Source organism: Lolium perenne, chromosome 4 (assembly GCF_019359855.2).
Source record: "Lolium perenne isolate Kyuss_39 chromosome 4, Kyuss_2.0, whole genome shotgun sequence".
Classification (NCBI taxonomy): Eukaryota; Viridiplantae; Streptophyta; class Magnoliopsida; order Poales; family Poaceae; genus Lolium; species Lolium perenne.
Window position 1 is genome coordinate 68,232,146 of NC_067247.2, and position 23,680 is coordinate 68,255,825.

At 43.1% G+C, this 23,680-nt stretch overlaps 1 protein-coding gene across 1 annotated transcript; it reads left to right on the forward strand.

Moving 5' to 3' along the window:
- The first annotated feature begins 16,879 nt into the window (after positions 1–16,879).
- Positions 16,880–22,980, forward strand: LOC127292867 (uncharacterized). The gene is made up of 8 exons (XM_051322382.1): positions 16,880–17,018; positions 17,113–17,634; positions 17,713–17,955; positions 18,879–19,087; positions 19,255–19,427; positions 21,018–21,553; positions 21,703–21,775; positions 22,272–22,980. Exons 2-8 carry the CDS (start codon positions 17,251–17,253, stop codon positions 22,745–22,747), a joined length of 2,094 nt encoding a protein of 697 aa, XP_051178342.1. The 5' UTR covers positions 16,880–17,018; positions 17,113–17,250; the 3' UTR covers positions 22,748–22,980.
- The last annotated feature ends 700 nt before the right edge of the window (positions 22,981–23,680 follow it).

Sequence of the window (23,680 nt, forward strand, 5' to 3'; positions counted from 1 at the left end):
TGTCCATTCACCACTTGTGTGGCATTGCCTTGGACATAGCTAATTTTAATTGCTCCTGAATGATACACCTCCTCAACGACATATGGTCCTTCCCATTTCGAGAGTAATTTCCCTGCGAAGAGTCTGAGACGAGACCGATACAATAGGACTTTATCCCCAATATTAAATTCTCTTTTGATAATTCTTCTATCATGCCATTTCTTTACTTTCTCTTTAAAGAGTTTAGCATTTTCATAAGCTTCACTTCTCCATTCATCTAGGGAACTCAATTGTAGCAATCTTTTCTTACCGGCTAGTTTAGGATCTTTATTTAGTTCTCTTACAGCCCAATAAGCTTTGTGCTCTAGTTCTAAAGGTAGATGACAAGCTTTTCCATAAACCATTTTATAAGGTGACATACCCATGGGATTTTTATAAGCAGTTCTATAAGCCCATAGTGCTTCCTTCAATTTACTAGCCCAATTCTTTCTAGTTTTATTAACAGTCTTTTCCAAGATAGATTTAATCTCTCTATTTGATAATTCTACTTGCCCACTAGTTTGAGGATGATAAGCGGAAGCAATTCTATGATTAATACCATATTTAGCAAGAGTTTTTCTAAAACCCCCATGAATAAAATGAGAACCTCCATCAGTCATAATATATCTAGGAACTCCAAATCTAGGAAAAATAATATCGAAAAGCATTCTTAAAGAGGTCTCACCATCAGCACTTTTTGTAGGTATGGCTTCCACCCATTTAGTAACATAATCAACAGCAACAATTATATGAGTGTTACCTTCTGAAGAGGGAAAAGGTCCCATGAAGTCAAATCCCCAACAATCAAACGGTTCAATAACAAGAGTATAACTCATAGGCATTTCATTGCGTCTGGAGATATTACCGACCCTTTGACATTCATCACAAGATAAAATAAACTTCCTTGCATCTTTGAAGAGAGTTGGCCAATAAAAACCTGATTGTAGAACCTTTTGCGCAGTTCTATCTCCGGCGTGATGTCCTCCATAAGAACTACTATGACATTTACTCAATATCTCTTGTTGTTCATATTCGGGAACACATCTTCGCAGAATACCATCCACTCCTTCTTTATATAAGTGTGGGTCATCCCAGAAATAATGCCTCAAGTCATAAAAGAGTTTCCTCCTTTGCTGAGCTGAAAAGGTTGGAGGCAAGTACTTGGAAACAATAAAGTTAGCATAATCAGCATACCAAGGACTGTCTCGCGAGCTCACCTTTATTACAGCCAATTGTTCATTTGGAAAACTATCATTAACAGGAACAGGATCATAAGCGATATTTTCCAATCTAGACAAATTATCAGCAACAGGATTATCAGCACCTTTCCTATCTACAATATGTAAATCAAATTCTTGCAACAGAAGCACCCATCTAATAAGCCTTGGCTTAGCATCTTTCTTTTGCATAAGGTATCTAATTGCAGCATGATCAGTATGAATTGTAACTTTTGAATCAACAATATAAGATCTAAACTTATCACAAGCAAAGACTACAGCTAACAATTCTTTTTCAGTAGTAGCATAATTTCTTTGAGCAGCATCAAGGGTTTTACTAGCATAATGAATAACATTCAATTTTTTATTTACTCGCTATCCAAGAACAGCGCCTACAACAAAATCACTAGGATCACACATAATTTCAAATGGTAAGTTCCAATCAGGAGGTTCAACTATAGGAGCAGTTGTTAAGGCTTTCTTTAGAGTTTCAAAAGCTTCCTTACAAGCATCATCAAAAACAAAAGGTACATCTTTTTGAAGAAGATTAGTAAGAGGCTTTGAAATCTTGGAAAAGTCTTTAATAAACCTCCTATAAAACCCAGCGTGACCAAGAACACTACGAATACCTTTAACATCCCTGGGGTAGGGCATCTTCTCAATTGCTTCAACTTTAGCTCTATCAACTTCGATACCTCTCTCGGAAATTTTATGTCCCAATACAATTCCTTCATTAACCATAAAGTGGCATTTCTCCCAATTAAGAACAAGGTTAGTTTCTTCACATCTCTGCAAAACTTTATCAAGGTTCCGCAAGCAATTATCAAAAGAATTCCCATAGACGGAAAAATCGTCCGTGAATACCTCTACAATACTCTCGCAAAAGCCATGAAAAATAGCAGACATGCATCTTTGAAAAGTAGCAGGAGCATTACATAAACCAAAAGGCATACGTCTATAAGCATAAGTTCCATAGGGACAAGTGAAAGTGGTTTTCTCTTGATCCTTAGTTTTAACAGCAATTTGTGAAAACCCAGAATAACCATCAAGAAAGCAAAAAATGAGTATTTTTGGATAACCTTTCTAACATTTGATCAATAAAAGGCAATGATCTTTCTTAGTAACCTTATTAAATTTTCGATAATCAATGCACATTCTATACCCTACAACCACTCTTTGAGGTATGAGCTCATCATTATCATTAGGCACAACAGTCATTCCTCCTTTCTTAGGAACACAATGCACATGACTAACCCATTTACTATCAGCAATAGGATATATAATACCAGCGTCAAGAAGTCTTAATACCTCATTTCTTACCACATCCTTCATCTTAGGAATTAGACGACGCTGATGTTCAACAACAGGCTTCGCATCATCTTCCATATTAATGGCATGTTGGCAAATAGAAGGAGAAATCCCCTTCAAGTCATCAAGAGTGTAGCCAATAGCACCTCGGTGTTTCTTCAATATTTCCAATAACCTTTCTTCTTCAAACTCTGAAAGCTTAGAACTAATAATAACATGATATATTTTATTATCATCAATATGAGCATATTTAAGATTATCAGGCAATAGTTTTAAATCAAAGACAGGATCTTCCTTTGGTGGTGGTGTTGTACCCAGATCTTCTACCGGTAAATCATGCTTAAGAATAGGTTGATGAAGGAAAATTTCATCAAGCTCATTTCTTTCTTCCCTAAAAACTTCACTCTCACTATTCTCCAAATGTTGCTGCAAAGGATTATTAGGAGCAAGAGAAATAGATGCACACTGTTCAACTCTAAAATCATTATTAGGCAAATCAGTTTTATAAGGAGTTTTGGCAAATTTAGAGAAGTTAAACTCATAAGATTCACCAGCAAATTTAGTCAAAATTTTCTCTTTCCTGCAATCTATAACAGCTCCACAAGTATTTAGAAAAGATCTACCAAAAATGATAGGACAATATTTACTAGCAGCAGAACCAAGTACCAAAAAGTCAGCAGGATATTTAATCTTACCACATAGAACTTCCACATCTCGAACAATACCAATTGGAGAGATAGTTTCTCTATTAGCCAGCCGAATAACCACATCAATATCTTCAAGTTCACAAGAACCAATTTCGTGCATAATCTCCGTGTAAAGCTCATAAGGAATAGCACTAATACTTGCACCAATATCACATAAACCATAATAACAATGATCACCAATTCTAACAGATAGCATAGGAACACTAGCTTTCCTAGACTTATTAGGATGTGAAACAATATTAGAAGCATCTTCACAGAAAATAATATGACCATCTTCCACATTTTCAGTCACAAGATCTTTAACTATTGCGACAGCAGGTTCAACCTTTATTTGTTCTTCAGGTTCTATAGGTTTCTTTTCACTTTTATGAACCGCACTATTTATAACAGAGTACTCCTTCATTTTAGCAGGGAAAGGAGTTTTTTCAATATAAGCTTCAGGAATAACATGATCAACAGTTTTAACTACAACACATTTATTTATAGATGAATCAATTTTATCTTTATACGGTTCATGATACTTATCAAAATTCTTCTTAGGCAACTCATAATGAGAGGCAAAAGCTTTATAAAGATTTGCAGCAACTTGAGAATCAAGACCATAAGTAGCACTCATATTACGAAATTTATCAGTATCCATAAAAGCTTCAATGCATTTATAATCATAATTTATACCTGATTCTCTGTCCTTGTAATTCTCCCATCCTTCAGTATTCTCCTGGATCCGATTAAGAAGGTCCCTTTTAAACTCTTCTTTGTTGCGTGTAAATGATCCAGAGCAAGAAGTATCCAGCAAGGTCTTGTCTTGAAAAGAAAGTCTTGCATAGAAATTATCAATAATAATATTACCAGGAAGCTCATGAATGGGGCATTTGAGCATTAAAAACTACAATCTCCCCCACGCTTGAGAAATACTCTCTCCATCATGAGGCCAAAAATTATATATGCGGTTCCGATCCTTATGAATTTCACTTGGAGGATAGAACTTAGAATAAAACCGGGGCACAATATCATTCCATTCAAGAGAATCCCCATTATCCAGTAATTTATACCAATGCGCCGCTTTACCAGACAACGATATAGAGAATAGTTTCTTCCTCACTTCATCCATAGCAATACCTGCACACTTGAATAAACCGCATAATTCATGTAAGAACAGTAAATGATCTCCTGGATGGACAGTTCCATCCCCTGTATAACGGTTATCCACTACACGTTCAATAATTTTCATAGGTATTTTGTATGGTATTTCTTCCTCACCTGGCGCCTCATCCACTACCTTTGCAGTAGTAGTAGATTTTCCAAATAAAAATTCTATAGAAGATCTCTCCGTAATGAATTATGGCAGCAGGCAGAAATAAAATCAGCACAAACAGTAAAAGTTTCCCTTACCAATAGCGCTTCACTCCCCGGCAACGGCGCCAGAAAATAGTCTTGATGACCCACAAGTATAGGGGGTGTATCGTAGTATTTTCGATAAGTAAGAATGTCGATCCCAACGAGGAGCAGAAGGTGTTGACAAGCAGTTTCGATGAAGGATTCACTGTAAATGCTCATAGACAAGTATTCAGGGGGTTTTGATGTAGCAGTTGAATAAAGTACGAGTAAGTAAAATGCGAGAGTAATAATTGCAGCGAGTGGCCCAATCCTTTTTAGCACAAAGGACAAGCCGGTTTGTTTACTTATAATGACCAAACGTTCTTGAGGACACACGAGATTTTAGTCTAGTGCTTTCGCTACATATGGCTAATTAATCTTCATTGTTTTGATAAGTGTTGTGTGGGTGAACCTATGCTAATGTACCACCCTTCTTAGGACTAATACATACTTGTGATTATACCCCTTGCAAGCATCCGCAACTACAAGAAAGTAATTAAGATAAATCTAACCACAACCTTAAACTCTGAGATCCTGCTATCCCTCCTGCATCGATATACCAATGGGGGTTCAGGTTTCTGTCACTCCGGCAACCCCGCAATTGGCAAAAGAGTACAAGATGCATTCCCCTAGGCCCATAAAGGTGAAGTATCATGTAGTCGACGTTCACATGACACCACTAGAAGAATAACACCATAACTTAAATATCATAACATTGAATATTACTCAACCATGTTTCACTACTAACAATTAGACTTCACCCATGTCCTCAAGAACTAAACGAACTACTCACGAGACATCATATGGAACATGATCAGAGGTGATATGATGATGAATAACAATCTGAACATAAACCTTGGTTCAACGGTTTCACTCAATAGCATCAATAACAAGTAGAAATCAACACCGGGAGAGTTTCCCTATCAAACAATCAAGATCAAACCCAAATTGTTACAGTGGTGATGATGTGCAGCGGTGGAGACGGCGGTGATGATGATGGAGATGATGACGATGGTGATAGAGATGATGTCCAGCTCGATGACGGCGACGATGGCGTCGATTTCCCCCTCCGGGAGGGAATTTCCCCGGCGGATCTCAGCCTGCCGGAGAGCTCTTTTCTCTCTGGTATTCTCCACCCCGCAGAGGCGGCTGTGTCTCTTCGCGACTGTTCCCCCGGAGCTTAGGTTTTTGGGACGAAGAAATACGCGAAGGAGAGGAGGCCAGAGGGGGCTGTGGGCCCCCTCCTCACAGGGCGGCGCGGCCAGGGCAGGGCCCGCGCCGGCCTATGAGGTGGGCCCATGGCGGCCCTCCTCGGCTCCCCCTTCTGGCTCCCTTCGTCTTCTGGAAAAATAGGATTTTTCATATAAATTCCGTCAATTGTTGATCTTCCAAAAAATTGCATTCTGACGGCGCTTTTTCCAGCAGAATCCTGACTCCGGTGCGCGATCCTCCAATAATCATGAAACATGCAAAATAGATGAAATAACATACGTATCATCTCCAAATATGAAATATATCAATGTATAACAGCAAATTATGATATAAAATAGTGATGCAAATTGGACGTATCATGGAACGGTAGCAGTCCAGTAGTACCGCCCCAATCAAATAATCGATAGTAGCGCCGGCCTTGCCGGTTCTACCGGGCCAGCCTAGTCCCACGCTCTGCTCTAGTCCGCCGCCGCTCGCGCTGCTGGGCCCAGCTCCTGCCTTAGATCGACCTGCCGCTGCGCGCACCTCTCTCTCGCACCCGCTTGCTCGCCTCACGACTGCTCGCAGGCCTCGCCTCGATCTCCTGCATGCACTGCCTTTGCTGCTCGTTCGCCTCGCGTTGATCACCCACTCGCGGGCTAGGAGGTATTACTGGCTGGTAGTACCGGCCCAAACCAGATCCCCCCGACAGGCAGAAAAATGGTGCCCCCCCTTTTTAAGCACCACTTTCTCTCTCTTATGGGTTACTACTTCTTCCCCACCAAGCTCTCCTCCACTGTTGCTATTTGAGAGCTCTCTCTCCCTCAAATCTCTCCATGATTCTTGCTCATGTTTGAGGAAAAGAGAGAGGAGATCTAGATCTATATTTGCACCGACAAAATCCCCCTCTTAGTGAAGGAATTCCTAGATCTAGATCTTGGAGAGACATTTGGTGTTCCCCTTCATATTTTGTTCTTCCTCTCTTATTCTCCCAATAGATTTAGTAGCTTTGTTGGAATTCGATAGTGAAGGATTGGATCATCTTTGTGGAGTTCTTGCCATTGCATTTGGTGCATCGGTTTGACTTCTCCGCGGTGATACGTGAAGGTGAAAGTTCGTGAGATATTCACTTCTGGAGCTTGTTCCCGAAGCTTTTTCCTCTCCGTATTTGGACCCTAGATGGTTTAGTGGTATTTTTGGTGTTCTTGGGGCATCCAATTAAGTTTGTGGAGATTTCTCAAGTGCAAGGCCTTTGTGGGGGTATTTTGGGAGCCTCCAGTTAAGTTGTGAAGATTGCCCCAAGCTTTGTGAGGGTTCGATGACCACCGTTAAGGTTCCATAGTGGATCAAGGTTTTCCCTTTTGGTGGGAAGGCTCGAGGAGAATACAGCGAGGCCTTCGTGGCGTTTGGAGTGCTTTGTCCTCCACACCGCTCCAACGGAGAGTGGCACTCGCAAGAGTGTGAACTTTGGGATATATGGTTGTCTCAACGTCACTTCGGTTATTCCTATACCCGAGCTCTTTACTTATGCACGTTACTTTGTGATAGTCTTCGTGCTTGAAGTTACATATCTTGCTATCACATAGTTGTTAGTCTTGCTTAGTGACATAGGCATCCCAATATATCCCCAATATGTCGCTGAAGATCTTAGCAAGTTTTTCTCTTGCCCTGGTGCTGATGAAGCGTGACGACGAAGTTTCTTCCTCTCCTGATTCGGTTGACGATGTATAGCTTGAAAAATCGGAATCGACCGCCGACGATCCCGACGAAATCGGAATTTCGACACGATACGATCCCTCTTTCTCGATGCGGAAGTGAAATCTTCCGAACGTCATCTCCATAGGCTCCTCCAGATACGCATATGCATCCAAACGGGAGGGTGGGTGAGGAACAAAATCGACAAGACCAGTTGCGATCTGTTTACCTCGATCCATTGCGTTGCTTGCGGTTGATGAAGTCGATGATCTTGAACGTGCCATCGAGATCGGATCCTTGACGCCTCTAGTCCCCACAGACGGCGCCAATTGACAAGGTATTAACTTGTCAATGCCTACGGGTTGTAGACTAGGGTTTAGTTGGAAGTAGAGGGCAAGTAGATCTCGAAGGTTTCAGCCGAAAAGTACTCGACGATTATGAAAACTAGGGTTTGAGAGACAATGATTCGATGCTTTCTATGTCCCTCGACTCCCCCTTATATAGGAGACGGAGCCGAGGGATTCGTATTGTACAAGTTACAGAGTCCGGGAAGGTTTCTAACTCATCCCGCAAGATTACAAATAATGCTTCCTATTACAATTCTAGCTTTCCTTAATAATATCTTGGGCTTCCGAATCTTCTTATTCTTCGGGTAGTAGGCCTTCAGTAAACCCCGGGTACTATCTTCGGCAGGCCCATTTGGCGCATCTTCAGTCCAAGATCCTATGGTGGGTTGAAGTCCTTGGCAAGAGCAAGGAAAGTCTTGGGTTCCGCTTTCTTCGGGAAGAAATAGGGGAACAGCCGTGACAATCCTGCGTCAGCCTGTTCAATGCCTTCGTGAGCTTCGGTTCCATTAAGCTCAAGGACAGAGAGCGTGTCAAGAAGAGGATCGTTGTCGGGATCTTCAAGCTCAAATTCTTGGTTTGTTTGACCTATCGCAGAAAATGTATGTTGGTCGACAGTAAGTAAAGAATAGCAAGTCTAAGAAAAATAGAATGGATCGACAAAATTACCAACAAAGCGCCGAATCTGCATGTTCAAGCGCTTGATGATGGACTTCTCACGAGTAGCCTGCGCGGCTTTGTGCTCGTTCAAAGCAGTTTCGGCATCATCAAGTCTTTTTTGCAGATCTTCGACACCAGCAGCTTCTGCCTTGGCCTTATCAGCCTCCGCTTTAGCTTTGCTAGCATCAAGTTCAGCCTTCTTGCGAGCCGCTTCACTTTGCTCTAATTTCTGAGCAAGCGTGTCGACAAGCTTGTTGGCTTCCGCAAGTTTTTCTGCCAAAATAGTTAAGAATCGTCAAAATTGCGACAAAACAAGAGCAAGAAGTTATAAACAAGGGCCAGCAAAGAATTATTACCTTCAGTCTTGCTGGCATACTCACGGTACCCAATAAATTGGGCACCAATGCGAATAAGCTCTTTGATCATAGGCTGTCAAAGAAGGACAAGGAAAGAAAATGTCGGTATGGGAAAAATATGATGGCATAAAGAAGCAAACAGAGGAAATATAGACAGTGACAAGGAAATTAAGAACTTACATCATCCAAGAGAGGGCTAGAGGAGCTACCCAATTGGGGGGTAGGCTCTGGGATTGTGTCAACCCTTGTCCTTTTTGGTGAAGGAACAAGGGGGCTTGAAGGAGTAGTAGGAGCACCGACGTTTTGTTGAGGAGGCGAGGATTCCTCTCCTTCGACTGGCGTCTCCGAAACAACAAGAGTATGTGACGTACTCGTTCGAGCAGCCACATCAACAGCTGGTACTTCTTCCTCATCATCACTGCGATTAAATATCGGCAGCATAAAAAGCAAGATAGACAAAAATCTTCGAGTACAAAAATAAAGGGAAATAAAAGGTGACTTACGAGCTGATGAGGGCCTCAAGGTATGGATCATAAGCTGCCTTCTGGCGTGAAGGAACAACTTCTTCGGCTTTGGAGGTGCCGGAATCTTCGACATCGTCCCTTTTCCTTTTGTTCCTTGGAGAAACAGCAGGAGGAGGAGATTGTGCCGATGCAGTACCTTCGGAGATAGCCTCCTTTTCAGAAGATCCCGCAGATTTTTGAGAATCTACGGGTTCATTCACAAAAGAGGGGGCATCTTGGTTGTCATCGGTGACAACGACCCTTTCTTCGACTTCTCCACCTTCAGGAAGGGGAGGAAGCGAGACAAGATTTGGATGGTTTTATGCAAAAAACAGGGGAAGATGTCAAAAAAGGAGTTACAACAACGATAACAAGGCAATAACAAATCAATCGACAGAGGTTACCTTGGGAAGCGCATTGGTGGCGCTATACGGTTTTACACGGCAAGAAGAAGGGACAGGATCTTTTTTGCTGAGGGAGGAGATTTTTCGGACAAGCTTCTCTAAGTCCTTGACCTCTAAATCCGCCGACAACCGATCTGCGTCCTTGTCACCAGCGTACTTCTAGAGAGGGAATTTGTGAGCCTGAAGAGGCTGCACTCTGGTTCTAAGAAAATATGCTGTGATCTGAATACCTGACAGCTCTTTGCCGCGAGTATTTTGCAACTCATGGATGCGAGTCATCAGGGCCTCTGTCGACATTTTTTCTTCCTCGGTAGCCTCTGCATCCCAGGAGCGGCGGCGAAGGATTTTCTCGGCACCATCGAAAGGAGGGATGTTGTCTTCAGCACATCCATGGTTCTCCTCCTGAATGTACAACCACTTCTTGCGCCACCCTTGAACTGAGTCAGGGAGTTTGACGTCGAAGTAATCGACTGTGGGGCGAACAGAAATAACAACGCCGCCTATATTGTAGGCGAAATTGGGAGAGCCATTACGGCGACAAAAGAAAATGCGCTTCCATAGCGCCCAGTTAGGCTGGACACCAAGGAAGGCCTCGCAAAGGGTGATGAAAATGGAGATATGGAGGATAGAATTGGGCGTGAGGTGGTGAAGTTGCAGACCATAAACAAAAAGCAGTCCGCGGAGGAAAGGATGAATGGGGGCGGAAAGACCGCAGATGAGATGGTCGACGAAACTTACCTGATACCCCATTGGAGGGGTTGGGTAGCTTTCTTCACTAGGGAAGCACAGCGCCTTCGGCTTCTTGCTGATCCCCAGCTTCTTCAAGAGGTTGATGTCCTGGGTGGAAATTTTGGACCTTTTCCACTCCGCGCTTCCCAGATCTACGGCAGACATTGATGATTCAGGCGTGCTGTGCTTGATCAAACGACGTGGTGGCATCAACAATGGCGCAAGAATGCAGCTTGGAGAAGATGAGCTTAGGGAGTTGTGGGGCGCAGGAGGAAGTTGTGCAGAGGAGAGCAGGAGAACAGCGCGAGCGGAAGTGCTCGAGGAAGAAGAAGGAGATCTTATATAGAGGTGCGGCGAAGCGGCGGACCGTTGAATGGAAAAATTGTGTGACAGGTGATAACCGCGTGGAATAGGGGTAAGAAAGTATTTTAACACTGGAGAAGTTACGGTACGTGCGCCAGGAAAAGCGGAGGACGTGTGTCCCCCACCTGCACGACGTGTCAAGATAATGGATAATTTGGGCCCGCAAGGCAGCGGGAGAAAACTTCTCGCGATTTTCGGACTCGCAATCGTGGCTATCGTCAGCAATAACGTCACCTTGGCAGAAGGAAAAGTTCGCCTCAACAGCTTCATAAAAAGGTGATATGGAAAATATTGGTGAGCCTTTGATCAAATACAAGTTTTTGACCAAATGCTGGGGGGCTACTTTGAAAAAATAAAAAGATCAAGAAAGACAAAATAGAAATGGCGAGAGCCTATGATCAAATACAAATATTTGCTCATAGCCTCGGGGGCTACTCCCATCGGGAGCGCTGTTCGCGCACCCGAGAAATTATAAAACTTCGGGAGAAAAAGAAAATATAGCAGCATAAGGCGTAGAGCCTACACCCAAGCACAAGTCCTTGGCTGTAGCCTCGGGGGCTACTCCCATCGGGAACGCTGTTCGCGTGCTCGATGAAATTATAAAAAGAAAGAAAGAAAGAATGAAAAGAAGAAAGATAGAAGAGCAAAAGAGTATATTTCGAGTTATAAATAACTCTGCATATACTCCCATTGGGAGAGCAATATAAGTCATCTTTGACTCAATAAAATGTGCCATTCCAATAGCCGAATAAGCACTCGACAATATATTCTCAGAACGCCAAAGTTGCGATCAATTTCTGAATGCCGCAAAACTTTGCGAAGGTAAGACCCCAGATCCGTTCTGTGAGGCGTGGCGCCGTCTCTGACGTCGGTTTGCTACTTTTATCCGTATCAACAGATACGAATAAAAATCCTAACGGGCGCGTTAGGTACCCGATAAATATGACTGGGACTCGACAGAATGGTAAGACCTTAAGCGGCACCTGTCGAAGTTTACACCAGTATCCCGAGATCATGTCCAGGGACGTGATCTTGAAGTAGGTTTTTGCGGATTGCCACTAGAGCAGTTAACTACTACCTGATCCGTCAGATGAACTAGCCCCAACTACCATTATCCTTGTACAAAATAGAAATTTATGTGAAGAAATATAGAAAAGTTTTAAGTTGTCAAGTAAAAATAAACAGTGGAGATTTTCCCTGACTCTAAGATTCAAGCAAAATCTCGGGGGCTACTGACATAGACATCCCAAATGGGCCTGCCGAAGATAGTACCCGGGGTTTACTGAAGGCCTACTACCCGAAGAATAAGAAGATTCGGAAGCCCAAGATATTATTAAGGAAAGCTAGAATTGTAATAGGAAGCATTATTTGTAATCTTGCGGGATGAGTTAGAAACCTTCCTAGACTCTGTAACTTGTACAATACGAATCCCTCGGCTCCGTCTCCTATATAAGGGGGAGTCGAGGGACAAAGAAAGCATCGAATCATTGTCTCTCAAACCCTAGTTTTCATAATCGTCGAGTACTTTTCGGCTGAAACCTTCGAGATCTACTTGCCCTCTACTTCCAACTAAACCCTAGTCTACAACCCGTAGGCATTGACAAGTTAATACCTTGTCACTTAGCATAAGTTATTAGTGTACATAAGTGAACCCTAGTTTTATAGGTTTTGTGCCTGACAAATTAAACACTAGTTTTATTCCGCATTTGTTAAGCCATATTCGTAAAAGTTCTAAACCGCCTCTTCACCCCCTCTAGGCGGCATCCGTGTCCTTTCACTCGGCTTCGGCGTTTATGCTCTCTGTACATACTAAGAGTGGAGTAGGAGGAGTTTGCCAGTGGGTGAGAGGTCGTATGGGGGGGGGGGGTTCCGGTGGAGTTAGGAGATGACCAGTAATTCCAAGAATCTACTTCACCAAAACCCATGCTAGAGCATCAGATCTGCTTCACCAACACCCGCTTCTCCGGAACTGTGGACGCTTCAACATATCCCACGTTCATCGCCGCTGGAACGCCTACCTGCCACCCACACCCTTTGGTCCCCGCCACAGCTTGGTAAGTACTCAGCCTCATTTCATCGTGGTGTTTCTTTAGTCATGTTTTGGACAGTTATTTTGCAGCTCCCCTTAGCCATTAACTATCTTCTCGCATAAAGTTGGTTTTAATAATGTACAAAATAATTATCTGGTTGCTACCATCTTGTTCTCTTAGTGTTCATCCACAAGTGGTTGGTTGTATACCCTGCAGTAGTTGCTACCTATTTTTTCCTGCCTGCTATTGTTGCACTGCCTGCATGATTCATGTTTTTTTTGTGAAATAACTTATATTACTCAGAAAAAATCAGGGATTACAATCTTGGTCACATAACATAGCTAAACCCTCAGGTCCAGAGTTAAACCATACTGCTGTATGAGACTTTTCTCTAGCATAGTTTGCAAGGAAGTGACTACTAGAATTCTGACCTCTTCTCACGTGAGTAATACAAGTTTGACGAACCTTTAGCAAGGTTTTTAGTTCCTCTATCAAAGAACTATAGGCTGATCTATCCATCTCTTCTTGATTCAAGACTTTCACTATCTCCAAACAGTCCACCTCTATATCAAGCGGCGAATTACACCAATGCAAAGCAAGTGATACACCTTCGAGCACTGCAAGAAGTTCAGCAACAAAAGGGTCTTTGCAATGTAATAGCTGACGACAAGCTGAGAAGATAATTTCTCCATTACTGTCCCTAGCCAACATTCCAGCACCAGCTTTCCCATTGGCATCGAAAGAACCATCCGTGTTTAGTTTGCACCATCTGGCAGCAGGCTTAGTCCAACACAAACTTTGTTGTAGAGTTTGTTCTGATTGACTATGGAACAACATCTCCTCTTTATCTAGGATAAACTTCCCTTTCGAAAGATCCTTCCCCGGGTGATTTTTTATCATTTGGATAGACTCAATATAACTGATAAGGAAGCGACGAGATGACTCAACTGGAGGTGGAACCTTATTATGTACTACCTCATTACGTACATGCCATGATCTCCATAAGGTCATCAAAACCTTTGCTCCAACATCATCAGACAGACTACTAAGGAGACTTAGCAGCCAATCAGTACCTGTGTGCTTCACTTCCTCTAGAGCAGGTAACTTCCAAGACTCAGCCATGCACCTCCATAATTGCTTCGCGAGGTTGCAGCGAAAAAATGGATGAAAGTTGTCCTCGGCGTGTATAGTTATGTTTGCGTGCATGTCTTATCTTCGTATTATACAAGACTAACTTGTTGATGTTATTATTTTCAAACGATCCATCATGCGAACTGCTATTAGAACCTCCAACATTAACAACAGTGAAGCTAGGGGAGGTTGAAATATGAGTTCTTTGTTGGTAATTATGGCAGTTTACTTATGTTATTATCTACAACTTGTATGTATTGTTCCTTTTGCCAAAGATTAGACTTAAAACCTTTGCTATAACTATGACATTCATACTTTACTGTGTTTTTGCTTATTTGAAATACTTTTCTTGGAGCAACTGTGCAACTGGTTTAAACTTGACATCTGATTATTCTTAATGCCAGTTTACTTTATGTTACCAGCTATATCCTAACTTTTGCCAGTGATGACTCATAATACGTGGTCATCACAATTATATTCACCCTCTACTCTATATCTAAATATCTGAAAAATTCTTAAGCCATGCAAAATAACATCTAGCTGGTTAGATCAACTATTTTCACTCTTTGAAACCAACTTACTTGTACTTGGTATTAAATGTGATACATAAACTCAGATTAAGAACAATGGAGTATGAGGGCAAGAGTTTGAACTACTATCTGAGCCTAAAGTGACATGCATGTTTAGCAGGAGTCGTGCATGCAAGAAAAGGACATGTAGTGAGCCTGTGACACAAGCTAATGTAGGTTTGTGCTTAGTACATATTTCATACATAAGCTTCTGTTTGTTTCTGCTACCTGCAATTATCTAGTATCTTCATCACGAAATACATATTTGCATAGTTCATTGTCCTTGCCCTTCTTTAGACAAACATACTTCTCGATCATGATGAAATGAAGGCACCATATGCCCATTGGCAATCCTTCTTCAATGTTAAAGTCCAGGAGGTACCTCCTCGTGTAGCTAACTGAAAAGTATCGAAACAAAAAAAATCATGAATATATCTGTTAGTTACTAGCTAGTTGCTATCTAAAAAATCAATAGGAAATTCCAAGTACCATTAACAATGACTAATGACTAGCTAATTACTTATCATTTTTCTTTTGCCAATGATAACATTTGACTTTGTCATCCGACAAACACACAAAGAATGTAAGGAACATCCTCACATACTCTCCTTCTAAGCCGCTTGAATTGTGACCTAATCATCTCCAGGTCATTGTCATAAAAGTAGTGGCACTCAAATATGGGAGAGAAAAATTATTGGAAGTGTTGCGGTATCTTCGAAAATGTTCCGAGGTGATCAAAAATAGTTATGGGATTTTTACAAAATTGTTTCAAAAAAAATTTGTGAGAGAAAAATAGAGCCTCTAGCTTTCGTTTGAAGTATGGGAGGAGAGTAAGGCTGACTTCTTTTGGGGTCATGCTTATCCATAAGCAGGCTTCTGAGTTGCGGTTTGGAGAAACCGTGGTGGAGAGAAACTCCAGAAGCTGTCCCGGAGACTTCTTCTGCGCTTCTACAAAGTTTTGCGGCCGCCATGGATGAACGTGCGTCGCCCGGAGTCCGGGACGGCCCTCCGAAGCTCGCCGGAGTGGGAGGTCTCGCGGATCTGAAGCGCAATGGAGTCCTACGTCGATTGGCGGCGTTGATGAGCCAGATGGTCGCCGGAATTGGCGCCGGCAACCACCGGAACGGCGGAGCTCGGCGGCTCACGGCTGTGGCGTATTACAGAGGGCAGAAGAAGGCGAGGGTGGTTCGTTCGAACCGTGCACTCACCCTCGAGCTCGTGGAGGGGTTGGTGAAGACGCAGGAGGTCCGACGTCGCCGACATGAACAGGGAACACGGTGGCCGAAGGCGGTGAGGAAGTGGGCGACGATCTCGATTTCCTCCGTCCCTGGCCAATTCCTTCAACCAATACAGTGGGAACGACGAGGCAGAGACGAGGGAGTGCTCATGCGGGCTCGAGAGGCAGCAGAAAGACAGATCGTCGGACTGCTCGAGCAGCGGCTGGGTGGTTGTATCAGGCGTGAGGAGAGCAGTGTACCGCTTCGGGACATACGGTGACATTTTTTGGTAAATTAGGAGTACCCATTGGATGGTTGAGCGGAGAAGCTCGGGAAGCTCTCAGAAACAGGTCCTGAGCAGTTTCTCCGTATAGACAGAAGTTGAGCTTGTCGGTGCAAATAAGCGAGACACAAGCCGGATTGTTCTTTTGGGCTTCAGCGGTTTGGCACCGAGAAGCAGCCTCAGAAGCCCAAAAGAAGTCAGCCTAAGAGGCCTGGAAGGATGTGCAAATATCAACCCTTCTAGGCTGGCCACATGGGCCTTCTTGAGGCCCATGTGGGTGGCCTCTCAAGGTCCCAAGGCCCACTAAAAGGCAACCCTTCGTGGTTGGCTGCATGGACTACCTCAGGGCCCATGTAGGTGGTGCCTAAGACCCTAAGGGGCCTCTCAGAGGCTGGCTAGGGCAGCCCACGTGGGAGGACGCCCTAGAGCTCCCTAGGCGTGGTGGGGGTTGGTAGGCATCCTAGGGTTTCCCCTATGGGTTGGTGGCCGATGGTGGGGGCGGCGGCTACCCCCTCCCCATCTACTTTCGTTGCGAACATGGTCCGCGCCTATATCGCCACATCGCGTGTCCTAGGTGTCACGCTTCCATTCGATGTCCGCCCCGCCTCCCTTGACACATGGGCGGTGAGATGGGAGACCAGGTCCAGCAACCGTTTGCACACCTAGGAGGTCAGCATTTTCTCGCCGTGTCCCTTTTCAGCCGTATACGGTATACCCAAGCTGTATGTACATATAAGGCCAGCCCTGGCGTGAGGGTGTAGATGTAGGGCAGCAAACAGGGTCTAAAAAAAAAAAGCAGCAAAGGGAGCACAGCCGCTTCCGTTGGGTTGCAGTTCCTGCTGCCCCCCTCCGTTCCGTTCCCCTCCTCCCTCAAGCCTCAAGCTCCCCGCTCCGTCTCCCTCCTCGCCGCTCGCCGGTAAGATCACCTGAGCCCCATCCTTCTTCCTCCTCCGCGTTGGATTTCCTAATCTCAGGTCCAGAATTTGATATTTCTCTTCCTCCTTGTGAAGTACATCCATCGACCCGAGCGACGGGAGAGGAGCGGTTTCGGTTTTTTTATCCTGTTCTTGGCTCCGGCGTTTATGCTCTCCGTACATAGAAGAGTGGAGTAGGAGGAGTTTGCCGGTGGGTTCCGGCGGAGTTTGGAGATGATCGGTAATAATTCCAAGAACCGGTTTAGCTCCGGCGGCAGCAATGGAGGCGGCGGCTCTAGGCCCCCCGGCAGGGAGTGCGTGATCTGGACGGAGGAGATGAACGAGTACCTCATTGACGCCCTGCTCCACCAGCAGGACGTCGGGAACAGGAGCGCTGAGGGCAGGTTCCTCACAGCCGCCTTCGAGAACGTCATCACCGGGGTTGGCGAGAGGTTCGGGGTGGGGATTGACCGCTCCAACATCAAGAACCGCCTCAAGCATGTCAAGGACATGTTCCATGAATGCGAGAACCTTTTCGATAAGCAGAGCGGGTTCAATTGGAACCCCGCCACCCGGAGGTTCCACGCCGACCCACAACTTTGGAAGGAATTCATCGAGGTACGTGTGGCACCAATCAAGCGTATATCTGCCGCGTCTTTGCGGAGCTGATGTAGATTATTTGCTTTCATATTGTAGAGGAAACCGGAAGCCAAGAAATGGATGACCAAGACGATTGACCATTACGATCGGCTATTAGAGTTATTTGGTAAGGATAGAGAGAGACCTCCGACCTTTGAGAGTCCAAAAGCAAAAACTCCCGCGAAAAAAAAGGCGCGAATAGAACCACCAAAGGAGATACCGCAACGTCAGCACACGTCATCAAATGGCTTGGAGTTAGCTATTGTCGAAAGTTCAAATCAAGTACTGAATGAAAGCGAGGTATCGATCCTTGAAGCTGAATAATTTATCAACAAAATAATGAATTATTATTTTCTTTATGATTGCTGATCAAACCAAGCTTAATAGGGTTGTTGGTTACAATTCCTACTTTCTTCACCTTTGATTTTAGGTCATCACTAGATTTGTGGTCTACCATGTTTTCTTAGGGCCATGACCTGCATGTCTTAATTTCAGTTAATATGGCAAGCTACACGTTACCAAACAATAACTGTGTCAAAGTTGGCTACAAACCAAGCAGGACTTGAATCTCGGCCTTTTGCTTGTTAGATGCTTATGCAAATACCAAAACATGAAAATTCAGTACCACAATAAGTTTATGTTTATTAAATTTAGGCGTGTCTTCTTTGCAAAATTAGTTGTTAATTTTTTCAACCGATTGACTCATGCGAGGTAGCTGTTTTAAACAGCTTGTCCGTATTATTTCTAAATATTTTGAATATACTTGGTAATTTAGATATCTCATATGGCTCTTTCTACCTGTGAATGAGTATAACTTCTATAATTCACCCTTTGCTCCTAGAAAATTAAATTTCACCTGGGTTAGTATCTATTCGATGGCAGTATTGTTCTGCAGGATGATACGCTTAGATAACCTTGAGGCCTTGAATAACAGCTTTACTTGCTTCAGTTGTACTAGTATTCATGGAGTGAGTGCTATAGTATTTCTCAACTTTCTGTGGGGAAAAAAGGACTATCGGTACTAAGAAATCCGAACCATTGTAACTAGGGCCCTACTGCTAAATAGAAAAATAAATCCTTTTCTCCATAGCAATGTATGTATTTCAAGCATATTTATTCACGTGATTTCCTGGGAAAATGTAATGGTGGGAAAGTATATCTCAGTGTCTTCTGAGTTCAGTAGCATTTGAGCTATGCATTGATGAGATTCTTGTTTCTTTCAGGTCCCTGATGTAACAGAAAAGAACAAACCTGAGGAGCTTTATTTATCAGAGTTGTGCAGAAGTGAGAATGGCCTTGTTGCAATACCTGTTCAGGCTAATTCATATGGTAAAGGTTTTCCCTATGCTCCTGAAAATTGGCCATGCCCTGGAGATGTATGGTATTGGAAAGTGGGAAGCAGATCAGCTCCAGGTGGGCATTGGATGGACAGGTAAATGCTTTATTCAAGGCCTCAGTAGGTTGGACCTGGAGTTCAATAGAATTGACCGTGCTAAAAGTACACAAATTAGTAGAGGGGATTTGTTTCTCTATTTCGCATTGGAACAACCAAGTTTATCAGTACTAGTGACTTATATTATGGAATTAAAACTGTTGCAGGTATCTTACACCGCCCCCGCGTTTTCGTGATGCTACTGGTAAAAAGACAACATTCACAAGTAAATTAAAAGTTGAGGAGTTTATTAAGACAGAATTTCCAGATGTTGACCCTAGCACATTCTTTTCTATGTTTATATGGAGAATTCCTTCTGGAGGAAGCAAGATTCAAGGAGGTTAGACCTCTCTGTTGCACCTTTTATGTTATTTATTTCTCATTTTGATGTGAAAGTGTATCCATTGGACAAGAGTATGGGTTGTGACATCTGTTAACTTGCTGCTGTTGTGAGTATTGAGATATATTCACAGTTTTGGGTGACAGCCAACCATAACAGCTGCTATAATGATTAATGATTGGCTAATGCTTATGTGCAAACATTTCATCATAGGCTTTTAGAATGCAACAAGAACAACTTACAAGTAATGTAGCATGTAGCATCTAATAATGGGTGATTCTGTAAATCTGTACATATTTTTACCTTTCTACTGGAGCCACTTATTCCATATTTGGGTCTCCTTAGTTTTTGCTTGTTCAACCACCTGTTTGACTTTTTTTGAAGAGATTAACATGGTAGCATTACTTGCCAAACATACATGTGGTGTGAGGATCTTCCATTCTCATTTCCCCTGTCTACTACATAACTTCCTTATTATGTTATTCAGTATTCACCTTGGTTCACATATTTGATTACCGCAATTGCATGTGAAATGACGAAGACAATGAGGGTCTCACTGGCACGCTGTCACTCATTCAACATCTGCAACTGCTATTATGCATTGAATCTCCTTATACAATTTTCTCTATTCCGAAGCCAATTAGCTGTCCTCTTATAAATTTGGCAGCGGTCCTTTTTAGATCTATCTGTTTTACCAAGTTTAATGTGCCCATATCCAATCAGGAATACCCCATATTGTATTTTCCATATCTTGTCAACATGTATATATATGCGCCAAGTAATGGTGTACGCGTGTTGTCCAACACGAATCGCAACGTACGCCATCCAACGGCATCAAACCTGTGGCTAGCTACCACCTCTCTATATATAGCTTATCTCTTCCCCAAATCCTAAGCCCTAGCCGCCAGTCCACTTCCTACCTCAGCATCCAGCCTACTCCTGCTGCCGATGCCTCCGTTTTCCTTTGTGCGGCCCAACCAATTGAGGCGGCGGTGCTCTCTGATCCTCCGCCCCGCGGAGAGCACTTTCGAGTCACCTGTCGCTCCCAACCTAAGTGCAGGTGAGCTTCATTCAATCGGTGTTTTCCCCCAACCTCAGATCTGGGTACCATCAGATCTGGATGGGGTACCATCAGATCTGGATGAGTGAGGAAGGCTCTAACCCTATCCTGTACAATTCACTGAAACCTTATGGTTTGAATGATTCATGCACCAATAACAAAAGTTTTAAGTCCCCTGGAGATATAGTCCACTTCTCATCTCTCAAAACCAGCTTTCTTCCTTTCTGCTCTTTTCATAATTTGTTGAAATAGATATTGCCTGTCACTTCCTGACTTACGCAAAGGAAATCAAATAATTTGTCCTCTTCCAAGACTTGCATTGAAACAGAGCATCTGCAGTAATCTTCTGCCATACTTTTCTTCATACCTGGCCCGGAGATTGCTTGAGGATATGTTTAGTACTGTAGTGACATCACACAAGGAAACAGATATATTTCAGAAGTACCATATATACCGCCTTTGCATATCTGTTGCTATTTCTATCTAGATTGTCCATCTTGTGCTGTTCTCTAACACCTTAATATCTCCAGGAACTCAGGAAGTGAGGGGCCTTGAACCTGAAAATGTCTTGGCGGATCCAGCTGGACCATGCAAGGTTCGGAATAAGTCCTGCAAACTTGAGAGAGAAGGATTTATTGAATCATCACCAGCAAAGGATTGCGACATCTGCTGCACAGTGCCCGACTTCTGTCGTGAATGCTGTTGCATTTTCTGCGGGAGGGTTGTTGACTACTCCTTTGGAGGTTATAGCTACATAAAGTGTGAGGCAGTTGTGGTTGAGAACTACATCTGTGGGCATGTTGGACACCTTGAGTGTGCTCTTAAAATTTTCATGGCTGGAACTATTGGAGGAGAGATTGGCCTGGATGTGCAATATTACTGCAGGCGCTGTGATAACAAAACCAACCTGATGATGCACGTGGAGGAACTCCTGGAGACATGTCAATCTCTTAAAACAAGGGATGAAATTGAGCCTATCCTGAATATGGGCTTATGCATCTTGCGTGGTGCAAGACAAGCACGAGCCAAAAGCTTGGAGAAATATATGGCATCAGCGATGGCGAAGGTGATGTGATGTACTTCATTAGCTCAGTAGGGTAGTTCTCATGGTTTGGTTAGTACTAGTACTCTGATTGGTGCTGATACTGCACTTGGTGTTCAACCTTGTTTTCAGTAGTTCGAGACTATGGGCTGACAGTCTATTGTTTAATGCAGATGAAGAGTGGGGCTGATCTTGCTGAAGTGTGGAAAATGGAAGACGGTGATGGATTGCCAATGCTGAGTGCAGGTAAACTTCTTGTTTAGTGCAACTAATAGTAGGAGATAATTAATATGAGGGCACAATGTTTTTGTGGGACTTCAGGTATCATCCCTAGTATGTCTCAACCTTGTTGTGATGGTTTGCACATTTGGTTTTCAATGTAATTCCAGTTAAACCGCAACTCTGTAGATTATGCAGAAATTTAGGATCATGATATTCAAACATGTCTGAACTTTGTCCTACACACACACACCATATTTTACAATGGGCAATTAATGTTATGGTAGCTTCTGTAAGTTGTAACTTGCAGAGTTTAGCCCCTTCTGTAGTACCTGTTCTTTCTTGCCTGCTGTAGAAATTATTAATCCTCACGTTTCTTGTAACCTAACAAATGTCAATAATGCTATGTGGACTGAACGTTGTAGGACTTAAAAGAACAGTTTGGATCACTAGTGTTCTATAATTTTTTGGTTCACATATTGCTTGTGCATAACTGGGTTCTTCTCTCTTATTGCTAATGCAGAAGAAAGTTCCCCACCTGCCACCGGTGTCCCACTGCTAGGGGTTGAGCCGTACCCATATCTAATTGATCCACAGGTTGATAATGAGTTGCAGAGAGCTGCCGAAAATGTTCCAGTTTTCATTACTGGTGATCACAATGTTGTGTCTCTCCAATTTGAGGATGAGATTGATCATTCCCTTAAAGAACTGAAGAGATCTCAGGAAGCAGAATTCAGGCTGGCAGAGCAGAAGCTTTATTCCCAGAAAGATTATGTCCTCAGTCTGTATCGGCAGCTTGACTCGGAGAGATCCGAGCTTGCAGATCCTGTGCCCTTGTCTGATACTTCAAGATACAGCGTGCTCCTGTCCAATATAATGAACCGTCTGGACAAGGTGAAGCGTGAGGAGGAAAAGCTCAAGGACATGCTGAAGGTTTCTAAGGGATTCGGGAAAACACCGGCAAACGTCAAGGAGCATTTTGGGTTACCTGCAGAATAGTTCGAAGTTGGACTATCTTGAACTTAGAACCCATAGTTTACCGTAAACTATACATAGCTATGTTGTTGTACTGTTGTATCTCCTGTTAAGGTGTTGCTCTCGCCAGGGCACACCATCAGTCTGCCCTAGGAACATCGGGTCCAGTATTTAGGAACAGTCGCTCCCATATATGGGAACAGTCGATCAGACATCTAAATTATCAGTTCAGACTATCAGCGTACATTCGGTGATCATTTTGCTGGTATTTTTTTATTTGTTCTATTATTTACCTGGCAGATAATACCATGTTACATGTTGCTGCTGACGTGACCGGGAGGTCAAGGCAATTTGGGAACCTGACAAAAGGGAGATGCATGGAGGCTATCTCAGTCTCTAGTTTGAGTTTAGGTGATATTTATCTTGGAATTGTAGTTATGTGGTAATGTTTAGATGCATCCCACCCGTGTACTGCAAAGTGGTAGAACTGGCTATAGTAATGCATTTGCTCAAAAAAACCACACTTATCTCACAGCCCAAACATACTAGAAAAGCTGTGTCATTTGCTAGCACTCTTCAAGTTTAGAAAGATTTTTGGTATACTTTTAGGCCGTGAAAGTTGCTAGCAAATGGATGTAGATGTTTAGGTCACATATAGAACAATGAAAAACATAATTGTAGGATTGTAAAACTTAGTACATTTTTCGCTGGAGGCATTTGGATCGGAGCGATACTCTGATACTCATATGGACCGTTTTGTGCTTCCTATCCCATAGAATTTTTTTAATATCTTATCTCTTGTTCAATCCAAGCCATTATTCTTGTATTGTTCCCGTGTATGCAAATCTCCGTTTCTCCTTTTTCTATAGATTTTTTTGCATTTCCGTATTCATATGCCATTCATTGTTTTCGTCTCAAATGGCCCTGGTAAATCAAGAAAACAGCGATAGAGCCGCA